This window comes from Chroicocephalus ridibundus, chromosome 1 (genome assembly GCF_963924245.1).
Source record: "Chroicocephalus ridibundus chromosome 1, bChrRid1.1, whole genome shotgun sequence".
In the NCBI taxonomy this organism is placed as follows: domain Eukaryota; kingdom Metazoa; phylum Chordata; class Aves; order Charadriiformes; family Laridae; genus Chroicocephalus; species Chroicocephalus ridibundus.
The window spans coordinates 33,399,670-33,424,644 of NC_086284.1; the positions used below are offsets into that span (position 1 = coordinate 33,399,670).

General features: G+C 39.9%; 1 protein-coding gene across 10 annotated transcripts in view; it reads right to left on the reverse strand.

Annotated features, from left to right (window-relative positions):
• The window catches only part of FNDC3A (fibronectin type III domain containing 3A), a 123,226-nt gene that overhangs the window by 36,262 nt on the left and 61,989 nt on the right, over nt 1–24,975 (reverse strand). For 9 of the 10 annotated variants that reach the window (XM_063334337.1, XM_063334347.1, XM_063334359.1 and 6 more), the window contains 5 exons: nt 19,356–19,432; nt 14,533–14,770; nt 11,171–11,443; nt 9,082–9,140; nt 785–942 (listed from right to left, as the gene is read on the reverse strand). In XM_063334337.1, coding sequence (XP_063190407.1) covers nt 785–942; nt 9,082–9,140; nt 11,171–11,443; nt 14,533–14,770; nt 19,356–19,432 — 805 coding nt within the window. Of the gene's footprint in view, nt 1–784; nt 943–9,081; nt 9,141–11,170; nt 11,444–14,532; nt 14,771–19,355; nt 19,433–24,289; nt 24,378–24,975 lie in introns of those variants that run through there. The other variant, XM_063334392.1, reaches the window with a different exon arrangement.

Genomic DNA, 24,975 nt, shown 5'->3' on the forward strand with positions numbered 1-24,975 from the left:
GTACTTATTAGAGCCCAGTAAACAGAAACGGTACCTCAGTGACATCTATTAGTCTGATTTTACTGACATGAGCTTAAGTTAGCAAAGTTCATTTCTTTTCCTCTAAGCTTCTAGGACAGCAATATCCAACTTGCAATTCATGTACTGCTTCTTAAGAAATCCAAGGAAGGTGACTAAGATAAAGTAGCTAAATACAAAGACTTATAATTATTAGAGCTCTACACCCTTAAAGGTTAATTTTCTGTTATATTTTTCCAAGTTACCAAAAAACGAATGAAAGCCGTTGTATTAGGAATGAAACAATTGAGGAGTTTTATTTGTTTTGCTGCTGCTAGAGTTGTGTTCTGTGTGAATCTACTTACTTTATGTCGTATCTTAAAACTGTCTCTCACCAAGAGCATTTTCAGGGAAGGGAGGGATAACCTTACGGGAGCACAAGCATGTGCTGAAGCAAATAACTACAAATACAATTTGTATTTCGCACTACTTGTATATCTCACCAATTGAGAACCCATAGTTTCTAGTGCGGCTGGTTGAAATACAGCTAAGTGACATTAAAACGCGGTTCCAATATCTAAGAACAAAGTCTTTAATTTCTAATTGATGGTAGAGACTTCAGTAATAAAACAGAACCAACTCTACTGAAAAAGTAGTTCGTTTCTAAAGAGAACTTGCACAAAACTGCTGATTACCTTAATCTCTGGACAACAGGCAGATTTTTAATGAGATTCTAAGCCACATAATTCAATGCAGCAGCAATTAAATAAAAATAATGAATACCTACACGTATACAGTTTTGTACTTTCCATCTTTTCCAGTATTTGAAATCATTACTTCGTAAGTATAAACATCTGGTATGTCATTCTTGTCAGCATCTTCTCTGGTATCACTGGATGGAGGGGACCACATAAGCAGTGCTGTTCTTGCCCGAATGTCTGATACCTGTAGAAACACAACTTTGAAACCTCTGCCATTTAAACGTTATTTGTACATAAATGCTGCTTTGCCGTGTAGAACCAAATAAAAGAGAAGAAAATCATATAGCATTATCATATCACAGTATTTATACTGATCTAATAGCTACTAATCAGTTTTTACAGATGAAATCAAGCTAGAAATCTGAGAAATGTCAGGAGAAAAGTGCAATGCGAAGGCCTAGGGCTGAACGTAACAAATTTCTAAGTAACAAATGCCACCTAGTGGGCTACATAAAAATGACTGCAACATTTATGAAGCACAAGAGATGGCAAGCACATATTGTGAATCAGTCCTTTTATTAAATGACAATGTTTCAGACTTTTTTTTACGTGACTGGGACTATGATTTTTTTTTTTTAATACTTTCTTGCTGACTTGTTTTTCATATGGAATATATAGAAGCTCAGGAATTTCTCCAAAATGACTGGCATTACTGTAGCAGGTACATAAAGAAACTGCTTTGGGCATTTAATTATGACTGTGACAAGTAGACTCTCGCATTAGATTAGGACCCATGTTGTTAACTACCCCAACAAATTGGTTTTGATCAGGAAATTAATAGGGATACAATTGCCTGAGGATGTAACTTAGTACTCTGTTAGCGAACGGAGTATTACAAACACGTAACCTACTTTGAGCCCAGGCACTTGCAACGAAGGCATGCTCACAAGGTCTGTGTACATATACCTATATACACGTGCATATATATCTCTCTCTCTATATATATATGTATATATTTGCAAAAAGGCCTGGATAACAGCAGTTGCTGTTTCAGAAATAAGAGAAACACCTCCAACTGACTGAGAAGCTTTTGCCTCAACAGACTCATGCTGCTAAAGGTGGCGACCCTCGGGTGGATTACACGGTAAGCGGGGAATCGCAAAGAGACTACTGAAACGGAGAAGGAATTGTCTTCAAAAGTGTAAAAGCAGCATGAAAATCCGTACCAAGGATAAAAGATGCTGGAGTGGAACAGAGCAATGATCAAAACCTTGCCTGAGAGTGCAAGAAATTGCCCTGCCACCATTTCCGCCTCCATCCAGGCCTGATGGATGCCGTGGGTTATCGCACCCCAGCTGGTGCGACAGCAGTTTGGGGTGCAGCAGGCAGGGACCCATAGCTCGAGTGGTCACAAGTCACCTGGTGGAGAGCTTTCTCAATGGCCTGTGGATTAGCAGATTGGAGGGAACAACAGATTTTAGGGAATAACGGAGTTAAATGCGAAGCTAAAGCACCCACGTTTCCCGAAGGAGATGTGCGGTTACAGGCACCCACACTCCCACAAGAGTAGGTGCTGCGCGAAACCCACAGGTCCTGCAAGGGGCTGGGGATGCTCCTATTTCTGTAGGTGAGTGCACGGGTGTGTGCATGTAATGATGACTTTTTAGGATCCGTTATAGAAGGAAGTCTAGAAATTTGTGGGTGTTTATTAATATTGCACGTCTGCTATTGTGGTTTATATGTTCCACCTGTCTGCTATTTCCAATCATTTCATAAGAGAACTGAAAACACATTTCATTAGATGAAATGACTAGTTTTACAATATGACTTTAATATATATCTATTTTGTGAATAATTACTTTTGGAAATCTATTACCAGAGTCAAAATGCTATCTTCACAACCGGTGCTCTTAAATCGCTATAATATGCTGAACTAAAAACCAGAACAGGCCAACTTTGAGAACCGAAGCAGAGAGCAGATGACTTACTGATAACAGAGAAACAGAAAGGAAGAAAAATCAAACACGATGAGCTTTTATGTCTTGGAAATAAGGTCACTTAGCCCTTAAATGCTAACAGGGCTATACATCACATCCTGAAAGGGATCAAATGCTAAGACGACTCACTGAAGTTCTTGGAAACACAACTGAAAGTTTGGTAAGAGAAATTACACTATACTCTTGATGCAGTCACAAACTACGCTAACTACAACCACCTCAGTACAATTCTAGCAGTTTTTGAAGTTGTGGGAAGCATCTGGGGTGGTAAAAGCTCCCTCTCAGGCAATCTTAATCCCTCCCTCCTGGGTTGCAGAAGGCAGCAGGGGATACTGAAGGAAAGTAGCGTAGATTCCTGGAGGATCTACTGTGCTCCAGGACTAGTGGGTCTACTGTAAAATGATTTATTCCTTTGTTTAGCTACATTAACAGTTGACATTTTTTTCCTAATGCCCAGGCAGTACCTCTCTTACTACCCAGCTAAGCCTACTAGTCCTAGGCACCATGGAGTTGAACTTTATATCTTCCCTTCTTTTCTGCAGTTGTTTCTTACATATTTGAAGACTGTTAGCATTCGTGCCTCCCCTCACTTACCTAAGTCTCTGATCATTCTCACCGTTCTCCTTATCTCCTGCTGTTTCATTACCTTAGTGCTTTGCCCAGAACTAAACATAACATCCCATCTAACACTTTCCTAATGCCAAACTGCCTTATACACTTGTCAGATTACATTTCTTCATACACCTTAGTTTGTCTATCTTCTTTCACACCAGAGAAGCAATGTGGTTGGTATGAGTGAAAGGTGGCATTACATCTTACTGGAACATTAAAAGATTAGAGGTTTCAACTGTTCAGTACAGACAGCGCAGGAAGAGTAGGAGGGAGATCAAAGACAACGTTACAGACTACAGAGTAAGAGCACTTTGACTAGTAACATTAAAACCAGAGTATTAGTGGAAATCATTACATACCAACAAGCGTCAACAGAGAACAGGATGAAATGTTCTTTAAGTCACTGACTGGATGAAAAACTGTTCTCCCGAGTTACTCTCCCAGGACAATGTTTGTTGGTCAATTCACATAAACCTCATAAACCTACCATAACACTTCTAAAATAATAGATGACAACTACTAACACAGTAACCGTAACACAATGAAGCAGAATTGTGTACCAAGCTAAAAAACAGTGGCTAGGTAGGTTGTTCTGGTTGTTTTACTTTGTGTAAACAGAGTATGTGACTAAAGAATACTATGAAGAGCTGAAGCTTTGCTGTGGCCAATTTGCCAAAGCAAGTCAATGGAACTGAACACCAGAAACGTAAAGCGAAAGGTATTCACAGAAGCTGGGGGTTAAGGACATAGTTATGGTGCATAAAAAGCTGTAATGTATAAAAACCTTTATGAATTCTCTACACATACACATGCACGCATATGCACATGGAGAAAAGAAAGGTATATGTTAAGCAAATAACCTACAATTGACCAGAATTTACAAGGCAAGTCAAAAGTTCCAATGAAACAAAAGCAGCTAACAGGATTAAAGGCAAAAGACAGATAGATAGATAGATAGATAGATAGACAGACAGACAGATAGATAGATACATACATACATATATATAGAGTTATATATATAGTGATATATGTATATAGGTATATATAGTTATATATACAGTTATTTCCATCCTGCATTTCCAGTGAGGCAGAAATCCGGATCCATCTTATGTAACCCTGTTGCTGGATTAGAAAATTTACAACCTACACCAAAGTTACTGGGACCAGCAGATGGTGCCCAGTGAATCTGAGTGCTGTGTGATAAACCATATAATGCCCAACCCTGTGCCTCATACACCTGAATCCCCCCGAAGCTGCTCCCTTCTCTGTTTCTGCCACCCCAGCGAATGGGGGTGGGGGACTGTGGGGTCCCCAGAAATACAGCTTGTATGTGAGGGGTCAGTAATAAGACAAAAAGAACAGGCAGTAGGGGCGGAACTAAGTAACACCAAGGGTTTTCTTCTGGACCTATGTTACATACTTTGTAAGTTCTGAAGCTTTTCAGTAAATTCACCTATAGGTGAATACACATATAGGTGTATGAGTATTTTCAACTAGTCTCAGTTGCTAAAAAAAATAAAAAATCAGAGCTGCAAGCACTGACAAGAGAGAATCAGAGAATGTAATTTAAGTCCTCGTCAACTCATTTATAAAACATTTGGTACTGCTTTTCAGATTCAGCTTCCAGCTAAGAGAATGATTCTTAAAGACAAGTCTAGGTCCAGCTATATTCTTCCTTACAAAACTATTAATAAGGGACAAAAGCAAAGTATTAAAAGATGAAGAATTGCTAAAATGAAGATTTCCTGTAAAAAACTTTTCTCTATTGTATATATACAGTATAGCAGTCTTAGATTACATCAGCATGTACAATTTTAAAACGAAATTCCAGCTTCACACGATGCAAACATATGACAGTAATTACCAATTGCTTAAAAAGCAATTATGCAATATTGTCCTTTATCCTTGATGTTCAATAATACCCCAATACTTGACTTCTTTAACACTAGTCAGAGCGCTATTACGGAAAAGAGTTACTAAAGTTTCAGAAATTCATGTCAGTTCTCAAGCACGGAACACTAGCATATATTAAAAAACTCTCCGTGATATAAGGAGGAAAAAAGTATTTTTGAAGAAAAAATAATTAAGATCAGAAGAATCCACTATTCTTAGGTGCCCTGACACGCTCAGGAGTGACTTTTTCGGAAAACTTGGCATTACTTATTACTTTGTATGCTTATTCAAGGAGCTGCAATTGATTTTTGTCGCAGCTATGAGCACTGTGTGCTTCTGCAAAGCAGAGTACAATATTTGAGTCGGGCCCCAGCACTGAGGAAACTAAGAGGTGGGCACGTCTTCATTAGCAGTTCAGCTCGAAAAAGTGAGTGTCCTCATTAACTATACTACACATGCCATTTGGGTCAAACAAAAGAGCAGTTTTAGCATGTGCAAACTGGGTTGCATTCAGACAGCAACACAAGGCACTTAACTGGTGAGTGAGACGCATCACGTTCCAGAAGCCCCCAAGCATACACAGAACATGCACGAACCACAAAACATTATGCCCTACTGAGGGAATTACAAGCTATATAACCAACCCTCAAATTCTGAGTTCCTACTGCCTCTCCTTATTAAATACTCAGCTTTCTGCTCCATTCTTCATTTTGCTTTTGTCTTTTCAGGTCCCCTTGTCTTCTCTTCTGCTTGCTTTGTTATTTGGTTAATGGACATGACAACTGGTTGAGACCCTGCTCAAATGCTGAGGACTCACCATGGTACAATCTGCAGAACCACCCCAACTTACATCTGGGTACAGAAAGTTCAAGAAGAAGACCCTAAGTACAAGGGTCACCTGGTGGCAGTGCCACATTACGAACTTAACACTGCCACATATGAAAGGATGGGAGATCCATACAGGCAAAAATTTAAGAAAATGAGAACATGTTCATAAAAACATGTAATGGGAGTCTAGAGGCAGCAACGCTGATGTGCCCCATACTGCACGGAACTGAAAGAGATGTGTGAATGAAAGCACACCGTGGAGCCCACCACCTGATTTAGATGTGCATGTCCTGGAACTGGGCATTGAGACATGGGACAGTCCAGGACAGGTCACAGCCTTCAGCACTACTCTGGGCTTTCTGGAGCAGGATATGGTGCAATGGACACTGTACTGGACGGCACCTGTATCATCATCTGAACACCACCACAGCCAGTATCCAGTACTGCCTGTGCCAGCGCTGACGTTCAACCAGGGAAGAGGGCATAGATGATCCATCAAGAGCAGCATCATGGCACAATTCCCACAGTGAGTGCTTCGAGCAAAACATTAATCAAAAATCTGCAGGAATATTTCTGACAAGAACTACAAACAGAAGGTGCAAAAAACACCACCATGTCCTGGTTCACTTGTGGGAGGGTGAGGAAATGTTTTCTTGGAGAAACGGTGGGAGGGTTGATTCTGATGCTGCAAGGCCTGAGTAGGTAACACAGCCTCACTTTGTCTTATCATGTCACACCTCCCCAAGCTGTAACATCAGCCAGTCTTCCACCCACCCACAGCTCTGACAATCCCTTGCCTTCACCAAGCATAAGCCTCTCAAGCGCTGGAAGTTTGGCTTTTTGCCTTGTGTACACTGTCTAGTCTGTAGCAGACTACTACTGCCTAAGCCTGTGATGTCTTCTGAGGTCTGAAAAGAGATGACTTGTAGGCACACAGCTACACACAAGTGAGGACATGGTGGGGAGGGGAAATAGCGTGCTTGCCTAAAAGGCGTGGATGGTTGAGTGTTGAGGGTGGAAGGAAGTGAAAGAAAAAAAGACAGTACTGGCACTCCATTGCTTTTTCATATGTCATTAGCAACATAGCAGAAGACACCACCTGTTGATCATACTTCTCACAGTCTCACTCTAACCACCCCAGGAAGCTCAGAGTTGTCATCTCCCTTGGCAATGTGGCCACTGACTGGATGCCTCAGACTTGGATGGCATCCCGTATGCCCTGACCACTAGCAGAGGACTGTCCATACATCTAGAGAACTGATCCCCTGACCTCTAGTCCGGGTAGAAAGGATCATCCACATTCTCATGAAGTTAAGAAGGGCACAGCAGGCACTCGTGATTTCAGAGCTCCTGAGAACGCTGTTGTCCAGCATGCCCCAGTAACAGCACTATCTTGCAGCAAGCTTATCCTGCAGCAAAAGTTGTTTCTGCATCCATTCTGGTGCAGTATGTAGCTAAACTAGGCACGTGTTCCCTTACTGGGACAGACTCTCATGACTCAAGAGTCAAAAGGGGTCAAAGACACCAGTCCCTTTTAGCTACACAGCCCTGATCCATTCCCGAAGTAGGTATGTTTTGTGCAGTGAACAGCAGGGACCATACAGAAAGAACAGCATCTTAACTGTGTTAAAAAAACCCAAAAAAACAAACAAAAGGCTATTCTAATCTTGAACACAATGGACCAGCATGAGTAAGAAATCTTTCCTGCTTCGCTTTGAGAATGGAATAGAATTCTTAAACAGTATTTTGATGCATATTTTCCTAGAATGTGTGTGTATATAAGTTATTTATATTTTATATATTTTTACATATTTTTAATATATATATTTTAATAGCAAATGACTCTCTGTAATTCTTTCTGGCTCCATCCTACAGCAAGCCTGGACCCTTCAGATTCACTGCACAAGTCTCTACTGCTGGATCTAACAGAGTGATAGCAGCAGGTGTTTGCTAACATCTGTGGAGAGGAGATGCATAGCTGGGCAGTGAAACAACAGGCAGCAAAACAAAATCTCTGCTGGTAGGACTTTGCAGGGGCTTGCTGTCGGAAGAAAGATGAGACGTGGGAAAGCTGGATTACATTCCAGGTCCTGGATAAAAATCAGTGCTATCAGATGTAGACTTACATTAATTTCTTACAGCCATAACCCCTTCTGACCCTTCTTCTCCAGCTTCTTGAAGTCTGGTCCTAATCAACGGTTCCTCATTCCAGTCTGTATTCCTTGTTTACTCCACCCCAGACTTCAGCCCTTTAGTCTCTCAATAAAGTTCTGGTATCCTTGTCTCACCAATCTTCACCTTCCTCGGGTGGTTTCAGTCTCTTGCTACTACTGCCCACTATCCCCACCACTCTGAGTCTTACCAACAAGACTATCACCCTTTCGTTATCAGTCTGCTTGTAAAAATAACAAACAGCTTGCTCTTCAAACTTTTCAAGCAGGTAAAGTCAGAAGCCCACTGTTGACAGTCACCTGCCTTGACAAATTTTATGTCTCTCTTTCCTGGACGTGCCAGAGACTCTTAAAGAGAAATCTGTCACAATTGTTCTTTACTTCTCAAATAAGGTTTTCCAAACCCTCATTTTTGGTCAGGTTTCCAAAACCTTGCCAGGTATCTCTCATGGCTACAGATATCCGGTGTGTAAAATTGTTGCCTGGACAGTTAAAACTAAACAATATTACAGGAAATTGAGAACACATTTTACAGTAAGAGATGATGTTTAGCATCATCTTATGTTAAGCATCACCATTACCTTACTGGCAACGTTACAAGCTCTTTCTATATATATTTTTTATAACTATGTTAATATTGAGATTTCATAGAGTGGCCAAGGAGAATTACACATAATACATATCAAGACAATTTTAGCTTCATAAATGTTAATATACTAAAAATTACTTTGGTCATTTACATTTCAGTGACTAGAAGTTAAGCGAGTTTTCTTTAGTGAGGGAAGTTAAAGATCCTTCAAACTTGGAGAGAGAAAAGGAGGTGTAACTGTGTAAAATAGCAACAGATACATTCTGATTTTATGGAAAGCTTAATTTACTTACCACTGGCTTGGCTATATTAGAAAGAAGTGCTTCAAGTGCTTTTGTTTCTTCATCCTTTTCTTAAAAAACAAAATCAAAACAAACAAAAATTACCCATGAATATCGTTCAGTGACTTTACAGTGAAATAGCTCTTAAAAGTCAACAATTGCACATAGACTAAAGTATTTATAAAATAGAACACCTTGCCAACTTGAATTCATCTAGGGCAAAATAAAACCAAAAAAAAAACCTCCCAAAGAAGTTGTTAATCTAAAACTATATCTAAACCTGTCCTATGATTTATGGAATACAGAAAGCCTGGTTATCTTTTATTAATGTATAACTTTAAACAAACTACTGCTCCGGAGAACTTAAACTCTTGGCTGAGATATTTCCTATAGATTCCTCTTTGGATGTAGACGCAGTCAAGTTACAGTAGTTTAAATGTTACTGCACATCAGCTGGAAGACTACTGGTAACACTGCTGGCCTCCCCCAATTGCAAGGGCAAACCTCAGCTTAGCCTTCAGTTACATCTCAGGCAAAGAATCTAAGGTCTTCTGTTTCAGCTGAAGGTACAGTTGAGGTTTATAAAGTATATAGAAAGTGTTTTATGTACTTTCATCCCCCCAATATTAAAATTTTATTATTTCAATAGTGAAAGTGAATAGGCTGCTCAGTTTTGAAGCTGTGGACAGGCATTTTTAATTCACTGCCTTAAACTAAAATGAAAAATGAAAAATAAAAGAAAAAACAAAGCCTTTAAAAAACACAGGTCAAATTAAACTAATTAAATGCATTTCTGACTTCTATTTGTTATTACAAGTTTAAGTCATAGTACATAATTTTCCCAAATGTCTCCTTAATTAAATAATTTTGAAAAGTTTCCATTTTTCATATGGAATACTTCTAAGGAACCGTTAACATAATTTTCATAACATATGTAAGCAACACTACGTTTCATCACCTGTGCCTTGGTAAAGTTAGCTCACAGGTAAACACCAACGAACCGAAAGTAAACTGAAGCCACGACAAATGCCAAACTGGAACTATAGCGGCAAGCATTCATTCAAGTTTGGAGCAGCTCTTCCCAACTTCTGAATTCAGGTTGTATCTCCAAGGTGTGTCCCTTGGTACTAAGCTTTCACAGCGTATCATCGACACGTTTTTAAACAGCTCCTGTAGGTTGAGATTTCCTGGTCTTGCTTAGATATACTTTCTTTGCATTCCTTTTGGTTTACAGCAATCGAATACACAGTGGCACAGAATAATCACCTCAAAGCAAACTTCAGTGAGTTGAGAAAGTCACGGTTTATTTCCCTCAGCATCACTAGTTACAGCTCCCTATTCTGAGAAAATTGCACTCGGCTGACGGCAAGTCTTTGACGTTATGTTCTGAATCTGAAGTGCCATGACAGTGACCTGAAAGTTGCATAGTGACACATCATCACATTCAACAACTGTATGACCAAGACTGAGTGAATTCAGTCCATTTATGAGATCGCAGGCTTTCCAGTGAAATAAAGGTATTAATAATAAATACACTCCCTGTGGTAGTGTCTTAGAAAACATGAACTCACACAGACTAGTGTGTGAGGACCAGTCTTTTTCTACAAAGGCCTTTCAATAATGAGTTGGTAGGGACAGGTGTTATGTGAATTTTGTGTAACACAGCAGCATCTCTTTTACAAAATACTTCTCTTTAACAAGCTGAATGTACATTTCCTGTATCAGACGCCTGGTTCTTTCCATGTTTTCTGCAATATCAAGCAGGCCATCAATATTCAGCAATTCCTTAGAATGTAAGCACCAATAACTTTGGACAAAGCACAGATATTTCTTTGAACAGTGTTATGAAGTATGACTAATAAGATTTGCTCAAATCTACGTGGAGACTTGCATGTCAGTAGTTTTGTTCTCTTAGGCCCATCGTTCCAGTGTGATGAGCAGGCTGATCGCCCTTAACTCCGTTCTATATAAGTCAGGGTAATTACGGGCTACTACCCAACTCCAAGATTGTCAAAGTGTGGTTTTCTACCTAGAAACGCTATGCTCAGCCAGACACTGGTGTCACATAATGTATATATATATTATCTTTATTAACACTTACCTTCTACTTCTGCATCTGGCTGAGAATTGCTTTTTCCTTTAACCAAAGACTTGCTTTTGGTAGAACCTGGGCTTATACCAGCTGCATCCTGTCCTTTTGTAAGTCCATTATGTTCACTTGTAGGAGATGGACATTTCTGAGGAGACGACGGAGGACTGTTTAACTTATCCTTCTGAGTTCCATGTCGATCTTTTAATTTTTTTTGTAACCTTTCATATGTTTTACTAGACCTTTCGTCTCTAAAGTTGGATCTTCCATGAGCAGGCAGAGTATCTAAATGAAAGTAAACAAGAAAAAAATTAAAAAGAATCACTAAGAACAGAATGTAATTAAAAATCTATTTAAAAATGCTATGCTATGTGCATTAGCTGCACGCTTGTGTGCAAAATTACACCTCTGTTTCTGTTGGAAAACTGAAGTGTCCAGCAGGTAAACTGATACGAACTAATTGGACATTAACAACATGTTAGGGGAGAAAGTATAATCTTTCCTTCCTGTATCTTTTTCCTACTTAAAAATTATTCTTAAAATGTTTCTATAATCTTCCTTGAGCTGTAAGGTACAGGACAAAGTCAGCACAGAAAAAATGTGCTTACATGGGAGGAGGTTTGCTCTTATGCTGAATAAAAAATACAGAAGTTTTAGGTTTTGGAATGCAACTAGAGCTCTTACTTTAATGGTGCTTCAGCAGAAATCAGCTGGAAAAAAAACCAAAAAAGCATAGGGCAACTGAAAGACATTAAAAGGTTGAAGGCAGTATGGCTAGGTCTTGTAAGTACATTATACCTGTACACAGTAACCCAAGGCATTGCTGCTGTATCACCAAAGTCCCATCTCTAAGTCAAAACGTGGCTTTGGAAAAAAGTCAGTACTAGCCTAATGAAAAAAAGTAAATTGCAGATTAGTGAACTTTTCTATCCAATTCTAATATTTTTATCCATTTTCACCTTCATGCCTCTGTCCTGGTTTCAGCGGGGATAGTTAATTTTATTCCTAGTAGCTGGTATAGCGCTGTGGTTTTGATTTAGTATGAAAATAATGTTGATAACACGCTGGTGTTTTAGTTGTTGCTAAGTAATGCTTATACTAAGTCAAGGACTTTTCAGCTTCCCATGCTCTGCCAGCAACGAGGTGCACCAGTAGCTGGGAGGGAGCATAACCAGTACAGCTGACCCAAACCAGCCAAAGGGATATTCCATACCACATGACGTCATGCTCAGTACACAAACCCGGGGGGAGTTGGCCGGGGGAAGGGGTGATCGCTGCTCGGGGATGGGATGGGCATTGGTCAGTGGGTAGTGAGCAACTGTATTGTGCATCACTTGCTTTGTATGTTCTGTTATTATTCTTATTGTTCTCTCTTCCTTTGCTGTCCTATTAAACTGTCTTTATCTCAACCCATGAGTTTTTCTTTTTTTTTCCCCATTCTCCTCCCCATCCCACTGCAGGGGGGGCACAGTGAGCAAGTGGCTGTGAGTGGCATGTATTTGGAGGCTGGGGTTAAACCACAACAGCTTAGAAACAGCTTACTGACTCACGACTTTAAAATAGTGCACCACATGGCACCAACTCTTTCCTTAGCGTAACCCTATCTATGATAAATGATGAAAGCTTTGAAAAAAATACATCCTTCAAAACTAGAATAGAATTTGTTCATTTTCAGGTAAGGTGGATCACTTGGTCTGAAGAATGAAGTTCATTATTTGTTATTCCTTATGTGCTAGGAAGTATAGAAAACAAGATCAAATGAAAACTTCCTTTCAAGAAGGATAAAATCACAAAACTAGAGAACTTTTCAGTTTCTGGGTTTTTTAGGTCAGCTTAATTCCCTGAAAATTTGACAGAGCACTACTAGATAAGCTGTGACTATTTAGAAATTTGATCTTCACTACCATTAGAGACTTAGGTGGTCTTGTTAGAGAACTACCACGGTCTAAGTGCTTCTGGGTTTCCATCCCCCCTCTTAAATTCAGATTCCTCATGTAAGAGCCTAACTGTGGGCTTTGACTTCTGAAAGCCAAAGTCAGTGGTCCGTAATTATGGAATCTGTAGCAAATATGTAACAAATCAAAGCATCCCTAATCCTCTTAATTCCCTAAATCCAAAAGCATCTTCCATATATATTTAAAACAAAGCAAAACCAAAGAATCCCACTTTATAATTTTTTGTTATATTAGCAGTTTAGCAATTATCATTAAATTCATATTTAAAGGGATATAACCGAGCAGCAGAAATCTAAAAAATGCTATTCCATTAAGAACTATCCTTTATCTTTTATGCAGTTAATTATCATACTCCAATCTCTTACTTTAACAAACTAAAAGCAAACAACTGCCATCTACAGGAAACCAAGAAATTAATAAAAACTTATAAATAAGCACCCAAAGAGCATCTAAAAACGAACTGTTATCAAAGTAGCACAAAGAACAAATAAAGTACAATTTAAGAATACAGAAACACTAAGAATTCCACCAAGATCAAGACATTAGTATATTCTTAGCTGATGGCTTTTTACAACATGACTATTTAAGCACATTGACTACATGGAGGACATTTTTAGATGATTTTAGTAGTAGCAGCACAGAACACTGAGAATCTACGCACGTAGCGACATGACAAAGTTACGTTTAGTCTCCCCCTCCATAGCTTCTAGCTTCTCCCTCTAGAAACAGCAACCTGGCACTATTGTCTTTCAAGGTCAGGACCTGCTTTATAGCAGAAGTTTATCTAAAGAAAAGCAAGTCTACCAGAAATGTAAATATTAATCTAAGAATGCAGCCCCTGAGTTAGCAGACATGTATGCTTTGCCGCTAAACAGTATTAAAGGCAGATGTCAATAGCACTACCAAGGACAACTTCAACTACAATATTAAGTTTAGGTTGGTGGCACCAACTGATTTTTACTCAAGTGGGTCCTCAATACAGGCACTAGACTAAATGCATACAGTTTTATGAAAAACAGCTATCTTTTTTTTCATAATCAATACTAAGAACTGCTGTTTCATGCTTCAAACAGGATACCTGCAAGACATGAGACCTCAGAACAGTGCTCAGGTATGGATTTAAACATTTAATCTCAGGGGAAGATATCAACTGAATCACTACAAACACTTCCTGCATTGCTTTCCTGGACATGCTTAATGGATCACTGAATAGACAAGTCAAACTGACGAAAATAACTTCTTCTAGAATAATAAACTTCATTAAAAACAAGAATGGCACCCTCATTAAACTTTTGTGTATAGCTGTCATTCAAGCTATAACTTCCTTGATAAAGCCCATACATCAGCACAACAGATGCTGGAAACATGTAGAGCACTATTTCCTTTGATAGAACTTGCAATATTGGATAAGCTACTTACCCATATCGCCGTATACTTGAGAGGTGTGGTACTGTGGAATGTACTGCGTTGCCATATCACCGGCTCCGGTCACAGGTGAGTATATATGACGTGGTGGAGGGGGTATCATGGCTGGAAGAGGAAGGAAGCCAGGCAGTGGGGGATGCGGAGGCCTGTGTATCACTGCGTGACCACCAGGATGAAATTCTGGAGCCTGGGGGACCACCACAACCCTTCGAACACCGTTGTCCTCAATAACCTGTACAGGGAGAGACACCACGTACCAAAAAAAAGAAATGCTTAGTAACACGCAAAAGAATGAATGTGCTTGGAATGACAGTCTGAAAGGTATGTTTCTATAAGCAAAACTAGTCATGGTAAAACCCTTAAATTTGAGAAAACGGAAACACAAGAGCCTAAGAAAACCCACGACTATTAAAGAGCAATTTATATTCTTTTAAAGTGTATTAACTGCAATAATGCCAATAATTTCTCAATGTGACGGGGAAAAATACTGTTAAAAAAATCTGACACTGACAACATCTTATAAACAACGAGGTACACCTATGGCATGAGCCTTCGCTTCTCCCCAGGGTCCTGTTTCCGCCCTCATTCACATTGCTTGTACGCGACACTGATCCTATGGTTGGTTCTACAGTACAACAACTAGATTGCTCCCTAGAAGTGGTTTGGTGGGTGTAGGGGTCTGGTGGAGGGCAGGCACAAAGTACCGATGCAGAAAATGCTCTTCGCTAAACGAGGGTCAGTCATCAACAGGACCAGAAACAGGGATTCCTCCCTGAAGCGTATCACAGACAGGGAAGACTGCCATCATGACCCTCTCTGGATGTTTGTATGACTGGTGGTAAATTCACAAAAATAGATGACTGTTGGTAACATCTAGAGATGATCTTGGCATAATTTGCCTTGTACGTATCATGGTGACAGTACTTTAGCGTCTGTGATGCTGATGAATAAATTGTTCTCCACTTCCTAGTAAAATGCTGTAAAATAATGCCACAGCAGGGACTGCAATCTAAGTTCTTGGATGAAACATTTATACAGAAAAGGAGGAGAAGAAGAAAGGAATCTGGAATATCATGGCTACATTCAAAAGCAGGGGACAAGGCAACCCTATGACGTAAGTTTTCAATGACATTTGAAATGAGGTGGAGACATACACACATACAGCAATAGGTAACCTGGTGCAACAGGAGCAGATCAATATATCAAAGCACTTAGCACTAAGCTGCTTTCAACTCTACTGTTTAAGCTTAAGGGATTATGCTTGGCTAGATTTAGTCCCATGCCCTGGTGACCAAGTCCACGACAGAAAGCAGCTTGAGGGATCAATCATTGGTTTTACCATGTCCCCATTAGGGACTGGTGTGCATCTGGTACCTCTGGAACACAGCTTCTGCTTTTGTTTTCTCTGACAGCATTCTAATTTGTACACCCTAAAATTACACTGCTAGCTGAACTAATGCGAGGTAAGTGAGGTTGGTCTAGGAAATTATTTCAAAACTTCACTACTGTACTGAGAAAGACAGTTACGTAGATGCATCTGTATGCTTCTGGTGTAATGGTAGAATGAAGATCTCCATGCATATGCAATAACATTCAGAAGACATAAAAGTATGTACGCAATGGAGCTGATCCCACCTTACTTACATAAACAGAGAGCTGGAAATGAATATAAATGACCTAAGTAAACACAGCTTTAAAATACATACATACTCTAAAAAATGGGCTGACTATTTTCAGTATATGGAAATTGTCCCTTATTGGGAAAGAGTAATTTCACTAAAGACAACACTCTTCACATCTGTGCAACCATAGCTGTGTGGCATCTAAAGGCAGGATATATTAACAGCACTAAATACGACTAGAACTTCTGCTGTCCAATAAAATTCTCTAAACGCTGAAACACAGTTTTAATTATTTAAGTCCTTTTTGCTTACACAAAAAACCTTGCAATTCATCATGAATTTATGAGCAGATTCAGACTATACAGGAAGCAGCTTCCATAAAACCCAGGCTACTTAGTTTATAATTTATTTGTTTTCTTGGGTCTGCTAATAGCCTCAGTAACTCAGAAATACGATACTCGATTCATAGCAGCAAGGACCTTAAGTTTAATAGTGTAAAATGAAAAGTTTGACAAGTTTGTAACTATGTCTCCAAATCAAACATCAACTCAACTGTAAGCCTCTACCATGCAACTACATAGATAAAAACCCTCCAAAAAGCAGTAAGTGCACCATGTCAAGTGTATCATCTTAAGTTTAAAAAGAAACAAGTTATCTATTATCCTAATTGTGCTAGCAAAACACATAGTTCTGGCACAGGCCTGCTTGGTTGAGTGAACCAACCAAACACCACTAGAAACTCATTACAGACAGCTTGGAGAGGATGAATAAAGATGAGATGGAGAAGAGAAGGCTCCGGGGAGGCCTTATAGCAGACTTCCAGTACCTAAAGGGGGCCTACAGGAGAGATGGGGAGGGACTCTTTATCAGAGACCGTAGTTATAGGATGAGGGGTAACGGTTTTAAACTAGAAGGGGGTGGATTTAAATTAGATATTAGGAAGAAATTCTTTACGGTGAGGGTGGTGAGGCACTGGAACAGGCTGCCTAGAGAAGCTGTGGATGCCCCATCCCTTGGGGGGGCCAGGTTGGACAGGGCTTTGGGCAGCCTGGTCTAGTGGGAGGTGTCCCTGCCCATGGCAGGGGGGTTGGAACTAGGTGATCTTTAAGGTCCCTTCCAACCCAAACCATTCTGTGATATGTATTTTCTTTCAGAGTTTTAGAACTACAGTTCCAAAAGGAGAGGAAGGGAGAAGTAAATCGACTTATGAATCACTTTTTATTTATGTGATATAAGAAAAATAAATATGCTTTATTCTGTAGTAATCCCAAACTTCCAACAGAGGACAGTATGCTGCATCACTGTCAAATAGGAATTGAAGCAAGCAGAGGTACAGTAAAACTAAATGAAAACAGATAGACAAAAGATGGTTATGCTGAAGTTGTTCTTCCAGGCTGATGGCTTTAGACATTTACCTGGTTTCCATTTTCTCTCAAAACCTGCAGTTGCTGACATTTAAAAATATACTATACCTGAAGAAACCATGTAAGTTACTTTTCTGGGACTGCATTAAATCTGGGATAACTCTTAGCTCGATAGTGTTAAGACTTTCCTGTTTGCAAGACTACTATCAAATCTTCTGGCTTGTAACAGGAACTTCCATCATAAACCACAACAGCTGGTATGTTTTGTCAGCAGTAAATACTTCAGACGCCTTACAAACTACAGGTTTTCCTGGACTATGATACTTCTACTCAGATGAAAACAGCAGATATGAGCTCATTCCACCTGTATTCTGAGCTGGATAGATGGGAGACACCTTTAGTTCCAAAGTCAGAGAGCTGTGTTAGCACCACACCTGCTTTAACTAACAAGCTCCAGTGAAAGGCTAACGAGCCTGCCCCAGCAAGGCCCAGGCCTTCAGCTTGTCTGCTGCAAGCTGGCCTCAAAGGAAGGATAAATGAATTTCATAAAGATTACTCAGATTGTCACAGGCTACACAACTTTTTAAACATTCAGTACTTCATCAATTGAAATTAAGTATGGTAAAATTTTGCATTTCAGTTATCTCAAAAATTCTTCCAGTTCTTTAAAAATGAATTCTAATAGGAATCAAAACTTTTTACGGTGACCTAAAGATAAATGGACTTTTCTGATTATTTTTAATTCACATTTCTTCTGCCTGTTTGGGAACTCAACTATGCTATGAAGGATACATTAATCAACTTATCAGCCAGCTTTCAACAGATGAAAGGTAAAACCACACAGATGCCATGTATTAGTCTGGCCAACCCAACAGCCTTTTCTTTTGCTAGAGGACAATTTTTCATGCAGTGCAGATAATTAGTCCAACATCTGCTGGACACTGCAGGTTTTTTGATTGCATTTTATGTGTTGTAATCTCTTCTGAGTGTACACCATGGGGTGCACACTGAGTCGGAGGTAGGCCGGTCACAACAACAGAACATCATGGGAAAGACCTACATTATGGCGGGTGGTATTCATCTGCTCTACCTTCCAGGTCTGACCTACTGACCCCTAGGCTTGTTTTATAGTTGAGGGAAAGAAAGAGACACCATGTAAAAAGCCACACATCTCGTTATAATACAGGTGTCCAAAATAGCTGAGAGGAATCATTCTTTTAATCTGCTTTAAAGAATGTCCAGGTTATCTAGCTCACACTTAATTTTCAGGTACCTAAATTAGGAATTGCGCAGCTGTGAGAAAATCAGAGCCCTGTTTTAAGATAAGCTGTAGAAACATGTATTATGTGATAATATATCCCCAGTGGACAGCTGCCATTTTTTCCACACTGTTTGCTACACTTTTTCTAATTGATCTGTTTTACTGCTTACCTGCAGGGAACTTTCCAACATGAGCTATGTATATACATAAAATTATATTGGTGCCAAGAGAGAACATCCACTAACCCAGAATTCACGTCCTGCACAATGAGCTATTTGGGTCATGATTGTATTTTATGTTCAGAGAGCATTGAGTACACTATGATCCTGAAGTCAACAAGGAACTGTGCTTGTTATTGTCATGTAAGTAGTTAATATATAACTAAACAAGCACAAAGACCACATGACAAGTCTCCCATCACAGAGATACTACAGGACATCTCCCCTCATCTCCCCCTGACCACAGTGACTCTGAAACTTCACACATCAATTTATTGAATTAGCTATTCAAGCTCTACTCCTGTAACTTGCACGAAAAGAAATAAAATAAGAATCAAATGAAGAGACATACCTGTGGGGCATATCCAGGAGGCACATAAATAGTAGGCACTGAACCATTTGGGGACATCATTGGAACCTGAGCAGGACCTGAATGGGTTACAGAAATATTCAGTACAGCAGCATTTAAAGTTCAAAGAACATACTGAACTGCAAAGTCTCTGTGAAAAATATACAAGATAACATGGATAAACAAAGGCAATGAACTGTACAGATAAAATTATAGCAAAGGGCATTCTTAGAAACTTAAGAAACAGTTAGAAAAAAACCCCAGAAACAAAATAAAAAAAAATTCACCAGCTGATATTTTTCCCTTCTCTGTCAGTAAGCTCACAGAAGACCTTATGTCAAAATTTCTTGACAGGTGACAAGTCAAAAGAATTGTCCCAAGATGAAAAGACAACAGACGTGACTTTAAAACAGAAACCAAAACCAACAAAAAAAGTATTTGAAACAAACTGGTGAAACCAGAGAGTATTCAGTTATGAGCTGTAAAGGAAATCACTTACAAAATTGCTGCTCTGTTACTATGGTCTTATCACCTAAAGTGGTCTCAGTACCAGATGACTGGGAGGTGGCAAATGGGATACTAACCAGTAAGTCTACTCCTACTAATGGGAAAAGTTGTGATACCACGATGATCCTTGTACCATGCAAACCGGAAAGAACAGAGTTCGCAGACACTTAGGTAAATATGACACAATGGGGAGGCGTTATGGAGGCATTTGTAGATAAAGTACTGCCTGGAAAATCTGATACCTTCAAAGAGCACAGGGACGCTATGACATACTCAGATTTTCAAAAAGCTTTTGACAATCTCTCTCAAAAACTCTTAAAGAAGTAATGCTGCCTTTGGTTAAAGTGGGAAAAGGGCTTCTCATGAATAACTCACCTGCTTGAGAACAGGAAACAAAGAGAAGTAGTAATTGATCGGCTTTCAAAGTGCCCAAAGTGACCAAAGGTGTCCCACAGGCAAGCAAAGAAGAACCTGTCCAATGTATTAACAAATCTTTTGGAAAAGGAAATGAACAGCGAGGTGACAAATCTTTGGTATGGTCTCAGAGAGCTGCAAAAGATCTCACAGTGCTCAATGACCAGATGATAAAAAAGAAGAAGAAAGTGTCTGTAAGTGCAAAGTAATGCACCTGGACAAAACCAGAGGTATTTATTTACAACCATAAGCCATAAATTAGCTGTAAATAAACAGACTGTGGAGTTACTACATATATTTCTAAGGAAATACCAGCTGATTGTTGTTCAGTGGCATTTGCAGAAAGAACAAGAACATTAAAAATCATTACTAACAGAACAGAGAACAAGCAGAAAACATTATTACACTATGCTATAAATCCATGTGGTACCTCAGTAGCTTGAGTGCTATGTGCAAGGTCATACACCTTTCAAAAAACCCACACAGAACTAGAAAAGGACAAAAAAAAAAAAAGGAGAAGTTTACAGTAGCTTTCTACCTGTTTATAAGGAAAGATTAAAGAGACCGGGATTCTTCCATCTGAAGATGGTTAAAATGTAAAAAGACTGGCAGCAGAGGAATAGTAAAAGACCTATTAAAAAAAAAAACAACCCGCCTACAAACTGCCTAAAAATGGGAAGACAGATCATTTACAGTTTCTCACGTGCAAGACCCAGAGATTAAATTAGATCACCAGGTAAAAGGTTTAAAACAGATAAAGGAATTTCTCATGAAAGGCACAGCTAAATTGTGGAACTCCTTGCTTTAAGAACATTGTGGAAACTAAAGGTTAGGTTCAGAAGAAATTGAACAAATTGAGAGAGGTAATCCGTTAAGAGCCGTAAAAAATACAAGTATTACTTTTGGTTCAGGAAGCTAGAAACAAGGAAGTTATTTGTGTGTGCCTGCCCTATCGTTATGCTCTCCCCTTTAATCAGAGCAAGCACATTGGCTCAGGCTTCAAGAGGGACCACCTACAGACATCCTTATATTCTTGTGTTTAAAATACACAAGGCGACAATCGCCGAAGTTTCAGTTTTTCTTTAATAATTAAACACAATATAATCCGACCAGGTTCTGTGGCAAGTGCATAGGGTTGAGATTCAGACACTCCAGGCCACATTCTCCAAATTTCCAATTCAGTGTAGTAGTGAGGCTACCAAAAGCACCGATCCAATTCTTAGTGAAGTTTCAATACTTCTGAAAGGGCGCTCATAGTTCCACATTAATGTTTTGTAAACTCAGTTAAGATCTGCAAATGGAAAATACCAAGTAATTTTAAAGTATGGTATATAAGATTAGCATACCTCATTCTGCTAAGTATGAACTTGACGGAAAAATACAGATAACTATATCCGAATGCCAAGAGCTGGGAAAAGGAACAAAAAGCAATCTTTAAAAAAGCAGCATGTAATCCAACTTGATACATAGGGACTTCTTCACAAGATACAGAAGTTTTGAAATGTACTACCTAAAAAGAATCACAGCTTTATTATCGATGAAGGGTCAACCCACAGCTGGGGGAAGGGGGAAGAGACTTTTTAAGAACAAGGTCTTAATTGAGAGATTAACTGACTTGTGTAACAGCAAAGAATATGAGGACTACAGTAAATTATAAACTGAGAACTGAACCTTCTTCAGGTCTTTTTGCTCAGCTGAAACTCAAAAACGTTCCCACAAAAGTTTCTCCTGAATATGAGATATTCAGGAGAATACCTCGTATTCAGGAAAATATAGATATATTCAGGAGAATATAGATATATTTTCTTTCTAAAAATAAATGAAAGTGAAGTGAAAACCAGCAAAACAAAAGCTGAAAAAGTGCTTTAGAACATTAGCTTACAGCAAACAAAAAACAGGTCAACAGTAATGGAAGCATATTTATTGTAAGTTGCAATTCAACCAAATAATGGTTTGAATTCTTACATCAGAGGGTGAATTTTACAGAGCTTGCATTTTGTATTGCTTTCTTGTAGTTTTTCCATAATGAATACAAAAGACCAACACTTCTACTAAACTCACAATTTTAAACTATTTAAATTTCAGGTAAATTGAGAACTAAGACCACAGTTACTTGAACTTTCTACGGCAAACTCAATGTCTTCAGGGAAAGAAGGAACTCTAACAAAACCAGCCTACTTCTTTGCGAACTGACAGGTACTTCTGTGTTTGGCTTTTTTGTTTTGTTTTACTTTAAACATCTAAAGAATATTGTTTAACAATCTTTTTAAAGCTCACTTATTTAGTGCTTTAATCTCTCTAACAAACAAAAGAAAAGCAGTTATCTCCAATCAAGTACAAAGGTTGATCCACAAAGCCATTCTCAGTATACCCATAATCTAGCAGCCACAAAAATAAAGACATAAAGGCAATGTATGGACCTGAAAAATTATTGCAGTGTTAGATTAGTAGTTTGAAAATTTGCATCCCATCTTTGGCACTTTACAGTTCCACAATTAATGAAAATATATTTTTAATATTCAAGACATAAGGGTGAACTCTAATTTACTTCTGATTGGATTTCAAAGTGGCTGTGGAATGAAGTTTGATTGCAAAGGAACATTCATGAAAATGAAAAGCACAGAAAAAAAGTTGGCAGACTTTATATATTTGAATGAACATAGGGTCTTCACAGTGAAATTATTGATTTCTTGACAGAAAGCATATTACTACCTGCAAAAATTAAAACAGCTTTCCTGTATCTAAAGATAAAATGCTAATATACTGTAAAATATTATTATTTTTTTCCTTTTAAAAACAACTAATGTGAAGATCTTGACTCTACTTCAGTGAAATACACTGCAAGAGGAATTTTCATACTTCTAGGTATTGGCTAGGCTGGTACATGACAAAGACAGTATGTTTTACCATGAGGTGAGACCGATTATAAAGCACCATCAAACAACAGCGCCAGGAATTTGTGTTAAGCAAACATCTGATTTTCTATATTGCACATAAATGGAATTGACTTCATCCAAATCACTACATTATGGATGTTGATGACTTGACTGTTGTAAGGGGAGGTCTCGAACCTTCTATACACTTTCAGGTATGCAAGTTTTGTTGTATTAGAAGAGGAATAGTATTGTGGGAGACAAAACAAACACGTAGCTATGTTTTGCACTTTATTCTTGAAAAATGAATCAAACACAGTAATGGTTTATTTAATTCAACTGAACTCAAGAAAGAGATGTTTCACCACACTCTCAGTTTATTGTTGTCCTGAAATTCGCTATGTCACTACTACGAAAGGGAAAACTTGTAAAGTGTCTAGGGAAGAATTTTGTTCTAAGTTTTAAAAATAATAATAATAAAAAAAAAAAATCAAGGTGCCTATCGAAGATCACATAAAACTTGGAATATGCGTCCTGAAACGGGAAAAACATAAAAAATCCCAAGAACGAGAGGAATACCTTCTTCCCCCCGGCCCCGGCGACAGCAGGTGAAGTTCCCCAACACGCCTGTTCGAGCAGGCTGCAAAAACCTCATTACAGCGACCACAAACGCCCAGCACAATTAAGCGCTGTGTAATCGCTAGGGTCGTGGCGCCGCCAACACCGTAACTCCTGACAATCTGAGGACACCGCCACCGCCTTCCCTAATTAGATACGCTATTTCTTTTCATTTCAACCGCTCCGCACCGCTCCATGTTGAGGCGGGCGGCGGAGCTCCCAGCCCGGCAGACGATGCTCTTCCGGGGCAGTAACCGCCCATCGCCCCGCTCTTATAAAACCCGGGCTCGCCATGGCCTCCCAGCCCGCAGCCCGCCCGCTCCCTTCGCCGTGACGGGGACACCGCAGCCCCCCTCCCCCCTCGGGCCGGCCACCCTGCCCCCTCCCCTCCGGAGCCCGCTCATGGCCGGCTGTGGCGGCTCTCGGATTTCCCCCGCGTTTTTATTTTATTTCCAGCCGCCGCAGCTCTCCCCCGTCCGCCGCGGTGCCGCGCCCCGCCGTTGTGTTTCAGCGAGCAGGCCTTACCGCTCATTTCGGGCCGGGCAGCGGGCCGGGGCCGGGGCCGGGGCCGGGCGGCTGCTGGGCGGCAGGCGGGGCGGGGGCGGCTCCCTCAGGTGCGCGGCTGCCCGCTCCGCTCCGCTCCGCCCCGCGGCCCGCTCCGCCCTGCCCGGGCCGGGGACGCGGGCCGGCGGGCAACCCCCCGGGCACAAAGCGGCCCCCGGGCTTCAAGGAGAGGGCGAGGAGGGTTTTCGGGCGGCGACATCCCCCGTGAGGGTGGCTTCCTCCGCCATTCCGGCCTACCGCTCGTCATTGGCTGGTGCGATCCAAGTTCTTTAGCGGAAAGCTTTTACGTTAATTAACATAATTAAGTTACAAAGGATTACTCCAGCCCAGGCCCTCCACAGGATTTACCTTTAGCTGAACTGCTAATCAGTTTACACCTAAGAAAGGAGGCGCACAAACAGATCTGGATGCAAACAAACACTTTCTGGCGTCGCGTTTAGAAAGCTGCAGTGACTTTGATACTAATCTATGTGGATACTGCGGCTCATGAACGCTGCTATACTTAGCATTAGTCTAATGTGAACGGCGATGAATCACTGTTATCCCCAGGAGGAAATAGCATTCAGGATTTACTGCAGCACATTAGGTTAACTATGGCTCCATAACCGAACACCCACACTTTGACATCACACAGGGCGATGATATGC